This window comes from Ascaphus truei, chromosome 6, assembly GCF_040206685.1.
Source record: "Ascaphus truei isolate aAscTru1 chromosome 6, aAscTru1.hap1, whole genome shotgun sequence".
In the NCBI taxonomy this organism is placed as follows: domain Eukaryota; kingdom Metazoa; phylum Chordata; class Amphibia; order Anura; family Ascaphidae; genus Ascaphus; species Ascaphus truei.
The window spans coordinates 122429663-122442570 of record NC_134488.1 but is presented as its reverse complement, the minus strand read 5'-3'; the positions used below and the strand labels follow the sequence as shown (position 1 = coordinate 122442570).

Below are 12908 nucleotides of genomic sequence, written 5' to 3'. Positions count from 1 at the left end.
CATACAGCTGAACCCCGTTATAATGCGGTGCTTGGGGTTCACATAATGCGACCGCGTTACAACATGGATCAGGGGAAAAAATGGCTACCGCAGTCAGGGGTTCTGCGTCCGCTGGAGGGGAAGAGCTGGGATAACTCTCCCAGCTGTCCCTGAACCCGGCGTCACAACGGCACCCCCATGCAGGACTTTCCCGGAGCAGCTCATCTGTGTGCACATAAGTCATCCAGTCTGCACAGACGAGGTTTGTGTGTGTGTGTGTGTGTGTGTGTGCGCGCGCGCGCGATTGTGTTCTTTGTTTAAAGTTTCTATTCTTAGCCAATGGAACTGCATTTGTAGGTCAGCAGGGAACTGATGTGACTTCAGGAGTTCTTTTCCCTTCTCTGTGTCCAGGGATGCTGTGCTCTATTGCTATGCATCCCTGATTGGATACCAGGGATGTGGCAGCTTGTTGCTGTGCATCCCCTATTGGCTACCAGGGATGCGACAGCCAATTACCATCTAGTGTATCTTTGTTACCAGGGACTCTGCGCATGTGTTGTCCCCTGATGCGGGCACATAATGAAGACCCTGTAACAGCACCCTGGGCTTCCTTAGAGCCGGAAATGAAGTGCCGTTTTGGCACCATTTATCTGTCCAAAGATAAATAAATGAAAATATATATAGATACTGTAAGTAAAAATATGCATTGGGATAATGGTGACTGACATATAAAAAAGGAAGAAATAGCAGAATCTTCGCAAAGTCTTGTTTAAGATATGCCTCTCCCTTTAAAGGTTTCCACATTCAACAATCTATTTTTATTTATACATATGGGAGCTACAAACGGTAAAGACAACTATGATGGAAACATAATAGATAATGCATATATACTGTATATCTTTCTTAGCTTCTTGTCGGTTATAAATAACTGGGCAATATGTAAATATAGTCCATCTGATAGAGCAAGGGTACCGGTTCCCTTTTTCCAGACTTTTGCAAATGTCTTTACAAACGGCTGTTGTATTTATAGATTAGGGCACAAATTTACAGAAAATAAATGTCATTTATACAGGGTAATATACATTTCTTGAAGCAAGATTGTGTGTGTCTACGTGTGTGTGTGTGTGTGTGTGTCTGTCTGTCTACGTGTCTGTCTGTCTACGTGTGTGTCTGTCTACGTGTGTGTCTGTCTACGTGTGTGTCTGTCTACGTGTGTGTCTGTCTACGTGTGTGTCTGTCTACGTGTGTGTCTGTCTACGTGTGTGTCTGTCTCCGTTTGTATCTGTTTCCATTTGTGTCTGTCTCCATGTGTGTCCGTTAGCAATAAAGCATTGAATAGATATGTAAAAAAACAAACCATAGGAGATGTTCTAAATCAGGAGCCACTCCCAGACCGCATTATAAGCAGATCCGCATTGTAGCGGATCGCGCTATAACAGGGTTGAGCTGTATTATGTTTAGCACCCAAGACATATGAAGATAATCTGACTTTCTGCTGTTCACAGGAAGGAAGCATAAGTAACTGAGGCTGGAGTCAAACCCACAAGTGCTGCATATTCAAACCCAGCAACTTAAAGCAGCAATACTGCATCCCTCACCCCTCTTTTTTTGTCTTCTTGTTATATTTAAAGCCTTTGACAATGTATAATTCTACATTCTTACCTAAGCTGGCTAATGTTTGGTGCTCCTGTTATAAATCTGTAACAATCCTGATTGTGTGCCTAACTAAATGGCCATTATTCAATTCCAATCAATCCTTCACTCACTGTAACTCAACAACTACAATGCATCCTGATATTACTAAGGTAACATTATTTATTGTTATAGATTACAGCTCAAACTGCTGGAAACATTGGCAACAAATTATCGCAACCAGGAAAGTGTTGCAAATATCTTTCACTGCTTGGGAGCTGATATAGAAATCAAAGGGTGCTTTAAAACAACTTAAAAATATAATTAAGAGTTGAATAAAAAAATTAAATTATAAAAAGTCAATATTATCTAATGCTAAAGAACTGATTTATTTAAAAAAAAATAAGAATTTGCATGCTCTGCTGCTTTAACAAAGCTACCTTCCTAAACACACGCACGCACGCACACACACACACACACACACACACACACACACACACACACACACACACACACACACACACACACACACACACACACACACACACACACACACACACACACACACACACACACACTGTAGAAGCAATCAGATAGAGCCCCTAAATTAAAATCAGAGCTTATAGCAACAAGACTTTACTCACGGCAGAATGCTGAAGTTCTCCATGGTTGGATGGTGACACCAGCTGCTTGGCAGGCAGCAACATAACTCTGAATACTTTGACATAGGATGTTTCCATCTCCAAGACCAGCACACAGGTCAAACATACAGTTGTTGAAATAGGTATCAGGATTAACAGTGGCATAACAAGCACTCAGTGGACCATCACTTTTCTTCAGGAACCCACAGTAGTTATCTGATTTGAAGATTTCTTTTTTCTTGTCATCACAGGCTGGGCAAGCATTGCCACTTCCACCGCATCCATCATCACAGGTCACACCAGGAATCTGAACCTTCCAGGATGCCCCAAAGGTAATGACATCGGGGGCCAAATTCTTGTTGGGGAGTTGGAACTCATCGTTTTTATTTTCATTGAAATTGCCACACAGGCCCCCCAATTGGCCTTTGTAGTTTCCTGGAACGGTGACCACGACGTGATAAACCAGATCATAGTTGACTACAACTCCAAAGTCTGTGTCAATAAGGGCTCTCATGCCATGCTGATAGGCTCGGATCTTGCCGCCTTCCAAGGTTAATGGGAGGTTGTTGAACACTCCATTGACCTAAGAGAGAAACAAAGAGCAGATCTTGTAATCTACAGTAAGTGTAGTATTATCTGGTCCACCTACAGTATTAATCAGTTGTAGAAATGGCAGCTAGCTGCACAAGCTAAACTTTCCTAAATCGGGTAGCAGCTACAGCTGCTATTTCCAACTAGGACATTTTGATTTCCAGCCATAAATTACACCATTAGAAAAAAATTCCACTTTTCACTACTTCCACGTCTATATTCTGTCTCTTTTATGAAGATTTCCCTTTGTTTACATCTGCCTAAATAATAATTGATTTATATGCCTGTTGCCTTTAAGCAGCTAACCATTATTCTCATGAGTCTTCTTCATCTTTATTCATATGTGCACAAACCTTTTTTTTGGGGGGGGGTTAAATGTATGGCAGAGGGGACTTCTGGATATATCAGGTTTTAGGAAAAACCAATTCACTTGCATTAGGTGCACATATTGTACTCTTAATTTGCATATGAATATAATTCTGGATAGTTGCATTACAAACCTTGTCTGGAGAGTTAAAGAACCACAATAGATGGTATTCTAGAAGAAGTACAATTATATTTTGTAGTGTCTGATTTCTAGAGCACTCCCATTTTGACTTACCTTGATTACACCTTTTCTGTTATATTGAAAAATGAGGGTGTAACCATAGACTTCAAGAGATACCAGCTTGGTGACAGAAACTTTTCCATTACCCCATTTTTCATTTTTAATGTTGATCGCAAAGGGTACCAAATTGACATTGTTTGTGATGCTCTTTGTGAGGGTGTAGGTGCAGGTGCCTTGGAAGTCAAAGGTAAGACCATCAAAAGACAAGTAGTGAGGGTCACCAGCTGTCATACATTTGGCAGAACCAATAGCTTGGCATTTCATGAGTCCATCAATCACTTTGCATTCTTCATTTCGTCCACAAGAGAAAGCCTTGCACTCGACCGCTCCACTGTTAGTACATGAGCATTGCTGGCTGCACATCCCATTGGGGAAAAAGGTTTCACCAGACTTGTAGTATTGTCCATTGTAATTGCAGCCACACTGGGATATGGGGACACAATCTCCACCACTAAGGATGAAACCATCATCACAGACACAGCCCTCTGAGCATGCAGGGTTGCATCCCAATGGAGGAGAAAGAGTTAGGCAAGTTGGAGCACATCCAGAAGCACACACATCATAGTGGCTGTTTTTACCACAGTATGGACCTGCAATTGAAATTAAAACATGTTACTCAAATGTAAGCAAGATGGAGGATGCACATTCTTCATATAAATTAATTTAGAGGCATTGATTTAGTGGTACATTCATGGAAGCACATCCGCCTCAAACAAATGTAGTACTTTAAACACAAAGCTATGTTTTGCATATATAAATCTAAGGTTAAAATAAACCCTAGTTACTAATTCAGACACAGAACTTACTGCAGAATTTGGCAGATCTCCAGGGCTTTACTGTGACACCAGCATCTTGACAAGAGGCTGCATAGCTAGCGATCACCTTGCACAGAACATCTTGCCGCCCAACATAGAAGCAGGCATCATACACACAATCCTTGAAGCTGCCTTTTGGGTCAATCTTGGCATGGCAATCACTGAAAGGTCCACTTGTGTCCACTATGACACCACAGCCCTCTCGGTTAGAGCGTTGACGCACTTCTAGTTCTGCTAGATTGGAGCAGTCTCCCTTATCATCCTCTGTACACCCAGGTACATTTTGTACCTTCCAGCTTTTACCAAATATTGTTGGGTTGAGTGCGACTTGGGTGTTGTTCATCGTAAATTCATTGCTCTTGTCACCATCAAAGTCACCACAAAGACCACACACGGCGCCTGCATAAGTACTGGGAACTGTGACAGCAACGCGGCTTTCCCAGTTAAAGGTGACTCGCAAACCAAAGTTTGTCTGGAGGATGGCATTAAAGCCCTGTTTGTAGATAGAAAGCTTGCCTTTGTCAACAATGAAGGGGAGATTGGTCAAAACTCCATCCAACTGGGAGGACAAACAGAGTGAAAATTACATGATAGATCAGTATTGTGACATTCAAAATACATCACTTTGCTTTGTTGCTGATGCTTAATGCTAATATAATTTTATTAAAAATATAACATTTAGGCCTCATTCAAGAAAACCCCAATGCTAACTACATCCCTTTATAAAGACAAATTATTGCATTTGTGTCAGATATGTGTCAGATATAATACAAAAAGCAAATATTGTACAGTAATAGGGCCCATATTTAATATGCGGAGCAAAGTCATAAGGCAACTTAAAGCCTAAGAAACGTCAAAATTATACAATGGGGCAGATTTTTTTCCCCATTTATAGTAATTCTGCAGAACTTGTAACTTGCAAAAGCTCTGTTGTGTTTACAAAAAAAAAAAAGAGAGTGGAGAATGGGGATACACCTGACTGGTGCTCTACAATCCAACAGGCATAGCGTGTTTATGACAGATATGCAATGAAATTTAATTTAAGAAGAACTAAAAAAAGAAGAACTTAGATACTTGGGACATAGGCAAAGGCTGACTATAAGTAAATAAAAAACACAGAGCCCATGAACGTGTGCACAAGGGTGCAAGTAGGGTGTGAATATAGCGGGGGGAGGGAATAATCAAAACCAGAGCGCTCACTGGTGAGTGTTTCACCCAGTACAGAGCAGACCCACAAGCCCCAATAATTTTTATGTCACACACTGGCTCAAGATCTGATGAAAGATTACTCACTGCTAAAATGCCATGTCGGTTTATGAGAAAGCAGACGAATTACTGGTCCCCGATATAGCGTGCTACAACCAAAGGTAGGTAACAAAAATAGGCAGAAAAGGAAGTGCGCTGCTGAGCTGTCAGTGAAAGGAACAAAACGCAATCAATGAAAAACGAGTTCAATGAAAAATCTGACAATCACATAGTTGCAGCATGAACTCTGACACGTTTCATATGACGCTGGGTGCTTTGTCAAAGTCAGAGTTCGTGCTGGAACTACAGATGCAGCAACGTGTATCCGAACACTTGCCTGGGAAAATCTGGGGCAATCTCCCAGTAATGCTGCAACATTTCTGTGACATTTCTGCAAACAGACTAATGGCCCATCGGATTAACACAGACGGGGGTCCCTGGCAGTCTCATTACGTTTGAATGGGACTGCCAGGGACCCCCGCTGTGTTAATCCGATGGGCCATTAGTCTGTCTGCAGGAATGTCACAGAAATGTTGCAGCATTACTGGGGTATTGCCCCAGATTTTCCCAGGTAAGTGCTCGGATACTCGTGGCTGCATCAGTATGTGATTGTCCGATAATTCATTCAACTCGTTTTTCATTGATTGTGTTCAGTTCCTTCACTGACAGCTCAGCAGAGCACCGCCTCCACGCCAACTGTATATAAAAAAATAAGACAAACCTGTACATAAACAAAGGTTTAGTGACAATATTGATTAATTGGGTTGCTGGTCCTTCGAGCACTTACCACAATCATGTCTGGGTATTGCTTGCTGATGACAATGTTGAAATTGCTGATCTTCACCTGCACTGACGTGACATAAGATACGTCTTTGTGACCTCGGTTCTCATTCTGCACATTGACCTGGAAGTCCACCAAACCTTCAATCTTCTTGCACAGCTGTGCAAACTGATAAATGCATGTACCCATGAAATCATACTTCACCCCGTCAAAGGTGATATAGTGGGGATCTCCAGAGGCCGAGCAAGTGCCGTAGGTCAGAGGGTAACAGTCTTGGATACCGTTGGCCACTGAACACCTCTCATTAGACTTACACTTAGTGGCTTTGCATTCAACCTTCCTGGTGGTGGGATTGCAAGTGCACTGATTCTCACACTTATTGTCAGCCCAGAACTTCTCATTGGCAATATATAGTCTACCATCATAGATGCAGCCACAGCTGGCCTTGGAAATGCATTTGCCTTCATCCAGTACATATCCATCCTTACACTCGCAGGTCTCCACACAAGACTCAGAGCAAGTGGATGGGGTAGCACCATCATTGCAGGTGGAGGGGCAAGCATTGCCACAAAGCTTGTACTGGCTGTTTTCAGGGCATGGCATTGCTGGAAAAGACAAAATTAGGTGTAAGCCATTAGTGTACTTGCGAGATATTTATAAGTAACAGTTTGCTGAAAAATCAATATATCGTTTTCTGGGATTAAGGTTCTCTGTTCACAATGCATGCCAAGAGGTGATTAAGATATCACCTTTCTCCATTCAAAATCTCCTTGATAAGGTTCTTCATACAGTATGTTCACAGGTATAATTCAATGTACACCAAAGTTGCTCTACCCACTTAAATAGAGAAGGGTTTCCATGGGCGTGTCCAACAACACATGCATTGTCATGTTCATTGGCTAATTGTCAGGGTCCCTTTTCAAACTCGCCATCTTGTTGCAATAAGTGACAACTCTTTTAATAACTGAGTTATGTTTGTATTTTTTACATTTTTAATATTGTGTTTAAATATACATATATATGAATTGCTTCCTACACAAACTCATTCACAAGAGAAGTGCTGAATAGCGTATGTTAAATTATGCAATTGTGTTTAAGCCTATCTTTATACAGCCAACATGACAGAAATACACAGTAAAATACTTATATATTCTCTTGAAATAGGGTCATTTAGTTTAACCCTTTGGCCAAAGCGTTTCAGCTGTTGGGAGGTTAGTGGCTCCTCCTTCCCAGGTTTTAAGCCCGCCCCTCCCCACTTCCCTAGTTTGCAAGTTCCTCATTCTGCTGGATATAGACCCACTGTGGTCTTTCTCCCTCCTAATAGAGGTAAATGAGAATTTATATCCTAATAGAGGTATATTAGTATTTTATCTGGTAGTGTTAGGACTTGCGAACAGGTGTCTGCCTTGACGTGGCTCGCAAGCTTACAACGCTTTGGCCAAAGGGTTAAACTAAATTACCCTATTTCAAGAGAATATATAAGTATTTTACTGTGTATTTCTGTCATGTTGGATGTAGCATTGGGCTTCTCTGTCGTCTGTTGTATATGTAACGGATTTTCTGGCCTAGCCTGACCCACCCAATCTCACATTGGCCCCTGTGGTCTAACCAGTCCCCATTACAGTGTAGTGTCTGGTGGTGCACCTGTTGGCAACAGGACTCCTGAGTCTCCTGCATGATGGTGTAAGGGGATTGCCCGCCCAGACAGGCAGCTGAGGTAGTGTACTTGAGTCCTACCTATATCCAGTGCAGCGCCTCCACCTCATCAGGATCCCAGCGTCCGCTTGTGGATGGTCCTGGTGAGGAACTCCTCTGTGGTGCACCTCTCTGTGTAATCACTCCACACTTACACACGAGAGTATATTTGAACAGGATCATCTTTATTGATGTACGGTGGGCCAACTGCCCTTCACAGTGGATGTTCTTAGCCTTCCATTGTTCAACGCACTTCCCTTTGAAAGGTATATCTTCCCTTAATTGGTGGATTCCCTATCCCCGCAGGGATATCTTTCCTGTGCCAGGTCCCTGGTCACAGTCTCATAATCTGTCTCCTCCCAAGCCTGCACTCAGGCTTGTTCCTTGTCTCATAACTCAGCAACCTCTAACCACACTAACCACTTCACTCCTTTACTCTACACTCCACTCCACACAGACCTAACTTTTGAGCAGTGCTGTGCCTTATGTATCCTCTGGGGGCTGGCACAACTCTGACATCACTAACCATGGATTCAGAGCATGTGACCACTCCCATCCATACATAGGGCACCTCACCAGGGTATGAGGGCAAACCTCCATGATTACTGCTGGCATGCCCATAACTTACCAGGCCTTACTGTCAGCAGGAGAGATGACTGTTAGCCATTTTACAGCATGGCTACATATACATATGCCACGCTCAATAGCACTCCATTTTGACACATATACATATATATATTTTGTGGGGGCTCAGGGGATTCCAAAAAGAGCTTGCTGGGGTTCTGTGTTTTGTTAACCCATTCTCAGCTGTTCCAGCTGGTGGAGGTTAGTGGCTCCTCCTTCCCAGGTTTTAAGCCCGCCCCTCCCCACTTCCCTAGTTTGCAAGTTCCTCATTCTGCTGGATATAGACCCACTGTGGTCTTTCTCCCTCCTAATAGAGGTAAATGAGAATTTTAATCCTAATAGAGGTATATTAGTATTTTATCTGGTAGTGTTAGGACTTGCGAACAGGTGTCTGCCTTGACGTGGCTCGCAGCTTACAACGCTTTGGCCAAAGGGTTAAACTAAATGACCCTATTTCAAGAGAATATATAAGTATTTTACTGTGTATTTCTGTCATGTTGGATGTAGCATTGGGCTTCTCTGTCGTCTGTTGTATACATATGCCACGCTCAATAGCACTCCATTTTGACACATATACATATATGTATTTTGTGGGGGCTCAGGGGTTTCTAAAAAGAGCTTGCTGGGGTTCTGTGTTTTATCTTTATACAGTGCAGTATTTATGATAAGGTTAGACACTGACCCTACCGGTGACCCAGTCTTTAGCCAATGTATATTACACAAGCTCACATCCTTCACAAAAATAAGAAGCTGAAGAGTGAATAGACATGCAATCTAAGATCTCCATCTTGTACTTACGGCATCCAGTGAGCTGTCTCCAGTCTGCAATCTGGATCTTACTTCTCTGGCAGGCATCAGCATAAGTTTTCAAGCTCTGGCACAGGATTTGCTTGAAGCCATCGTTCATACACAAATCATAGACACAATTGTCCAGGTAGATTTTAGGGTCAATGGTTGAATGGCACTGACGAAAGGGGCCATCCACTGCCTTCGAAATAAGCCCACAACTCTGCTCACTCTCATACTTCCGCTGGAGCTCCATTGAGCATGTCTTGCACTCCCCATTGCAATTGTGCCAGCAGAACCTGTCTCCATCATCCACTTTCCAGCTCTTTCCAAAGTCTGCTAAGTTAGGGGCCTGAGTGCCAGTAGGTGTAGCCATGTCATCAGCAGGATTGCCATTGTAATTGCCACACATGCCACAAACACTTCCAAAGAAGCTGCTGGAGAGGGTGATCTTGAGGATGGAGTTCCAGTCATAGTACACCTTCAGGGTGAAGTCTGTTTCAATGATGAGGAAGGCACCAGATTGATATAGTCGGACTTGCCCATTGTTCAGATTTATGGGGAGGCGTTGACGTTGATAGTTCACCTTGAGAGAGGCAAAGAATGAGAAGAATAGTGAAGAACCAAGTGATTAGACTTTATTTAAAACCAGAGACAGAACATGAAACACAGACAGAGCTCAGTGGTACATCCATTGACACAAATACACGGTACAGTGCCTAAATATATATATATATATATATATATACTAGCTGATATACCCGGCATTGCCCGGGCGTGGAAGGGCAGGGGGCATGGAGTGGAAGGGCGGGGGGAGGGGCATTGAAGGGCGGGGGGGGGCCAAGGGGCGTAGAAGGGTAGGGAGGGCAAAGGGCAGGGAGGGGCGGGGGGTGAGGGGCTGGGGGGGGGCAAAGGGCAGGGAGGGGTGGGGGGGCAAAGGGCAGGGAGGGGCGGGGGGGGCAAAGGGCAGGGAGGGGCGGGGGGGGCAAAGGGCAGGGAGGGGCGGGGGGGGCAAAGGGCAGGGAGGGGCGGGGGGGTGGGGGGTTGCAGGGAGGGGCGGGTTGGGCAGGGAGGGGCAGGGAGGGGAGGGAGGAGCAGGACAAAGGGCAGGGGGAGGGGGGGCAAAGGGCAGGGGGAGGGAGGGCAGGGGGCAAAGGGCAGGGGATGGAGGGCAGGGGGAGGGAGGGCAGGGGGCAAAGGGCAGGGGGAGGGAGGGCAGGGGGCAAAGGGCAGGGGGAGGGAGGGCAGGGGGCAATGGGCAGGGAGGGCAGGGGGCAAAGGGCTGGGGGGCATGGGGAGGAGGGGCAGGTGGAGGGAGGGCAGGGGGCAAAGGGCAGGGGGAGGGAGGGCAGGGGGCAAAGGGCAGGGGGCAAAGGGGAGGGCAGAGGGAGGGAGGGCAGGGGGCAAAGGGCAGGGGGAAAGGGCAGGGGGAGGGAGGGCATGGGGCAAAGGGCAGCAGGGGGGGCAGGGGGCAGGTGGGCAGGGAGGGTAGGGGGGCAGGGAGGGTAGAGGGGGGCAGGGAGGGTAGGGGGGGGCAGGTAGGGTAGGGGGGGGCAAAGGGCAGGGTGAGTCAGGGACACGTTAAATAACCCATTCCCCTGCGTGTACTCACCTTGCACACGGCCGCGCGGGTCCCGGCCGCCCTCCTCCTCCACCTCGGGCTCCTCAGCTCCGGTGAGGAGGTGCTGTGCCTCCCGCGGGGAGAGGCGGAGACAGCCGGAGGAGAGGCGGAGACAGCCGGAGGAGCGCACACGGGGACGGGAGGCGGCATGTGTGAGGGGAGAGCCGCAGAGAGCGTGCTCTGTGTGTGTGGGTGGGGGGGATAAGCGGGGCGGGGGGTAAACAGGGGGGGGGTGAGCGGGGGGAGGGAGCGGGTGGGGGTTGAGGGAGAGCGCCGGGTGAGGGAGTGGCCTATGGGTGGTGAGAGCCGTGGGGAGCGCTCTCGGGGATGGTCAGCTGGGGGAGCGGCATATGTGAGGGGAGAGCTGCAGAGAGCGTGGGGGGGGGAAGGGGGTGGTGTGTGTGTGTCCCCATCTCTCTTTTGGCCCGTCACTCCGCCTCAGGCCAATGAGAGGTGTGCGGGGGCGGGCAGCCCAAGGGAGCAATCTCATTGGCCTGGCCCAAGGTCCAATGGGATTGCCGCTAGGGACACAGGGAGGGACACAGGGAGACACATACAGACATAGAAACATATGACGCTTTCACAAATATATAGTAAGATATATATATATATATATATATATATTAATTGAAAGATTCAACAGCGCCTAGGTGTATACTAGCCCCACAGTAGACTCCTGACAACAAACAAACCACAACAAATGTTAGCACAGATGACCCGTATAAAACAATTGTAAAATGTATTATTATAAAATATATATAGGAACTCAGATGGTGGTCATAAGTATTGATGGTGAGTGTGTGTAAATATAAAAAATGTAAAAATTGTACATGTATAATTGTTGTGTGTTAAAAAATATATTGAATAAAAAATGATGAATGATGAACTATTATTGCAAAAAACACTGAAAAATATGATTATCAAAATATAATATGATTAGGTGAAATGTATTAACCAAAAAATGAAAATGTTAAAAAATGTAAAATAAAAAATAAAAAACGTGTAAAAAATTAACTAAAAAAATATATATGTGTTTTCCACAAAAAAAGTTGATGATTCTGTATGGAGATTACAACGTCCGGGCTGCTTCTTCTTTGGGGTCAGCAACCTCCTAGCAAATTCTATTGGAGAAACAAGAGAAAAAGCGCCCGATCCATGTGTAAAATCTGGTAACAAAATTTTAATAAAAAATCACAAGACAAATGCACATTAAGCATTGTATGGGTAAACCCATGCGCCAAAATGTAGCTGCTCGCCGAATGTTTACTTCAGTACATCAGACCTCACTGCTACCGGTGCATCACAGTCAGATGTCCCTCCAGAAATTCAGGTATACAGTTTGTTGTTCCAGCATTAGATGCTGTGTGTGGCTCAGCAAAACGTCCTCCCTCTCCTGACAGCAGATGCACGAGCTATTCCACCAAACGTAACTCCTTGAAACCACGTGCCCTACGTGTACGCGTTTCTTCCGATTGACGGATTTCATCAGGGGACTGTATACCTGAATTTCTGGAGGGACATCTGACTGTGATGCACCGGTAGCAGTGAGGTCTGATGTACTGTAGTAAACATTCGGCGAGCAGCTACATGTTGGCGCATGGGTTTACCCATACAATGCTTAATTTGCATTGACAAATTGTGAGTGTGCATTTGTCTTGTGATTTTTTATTAAAATTTTGTTACCAGATTTTACACATGGATCGGGCGCTTTTTCTCTTGTTTCTCCAATATATATATATATATATATATATGTAGAGGTATCAGTACCGTGTTAGCCGAGCTTCAATAATCAAAAAAATAAATAGATGATACCGTTCTGTGGCTAACGAAATGCTTTTATATAGATATCTTTTGAATGAAATGGTCTTTTAGTTTAACTCTTTGGCCAAAG

General features: G+C 45.0%; 1 protein-coding gene across 1 annotated transcript; it reads right to left on the bottom strand.

Moving 5' to 3' along the window:
• Positions 1-4405: 4405 nt before the first annotated feature.
• On the bottom strand, positions 4406-6480 carry LOC142498151 (alpha-tectorin-like). Its single transcript, XM_075606659.1, has 3 exons — positions 6298-6480; positions 4458-4824; positions 4406-4410 (listed from the first exon to the last, which is right to left on the bottom strand). The coding sequence occupies exons 1-3, from the start codon at positions 6478-6480 to the stop codon at positions 4406-4408; spliced, it is 555 nt and encodes a 184-aa protein (XP_075462774.1).
• Positions 6481-12908: the final 6428 nt, after the last annotated feature.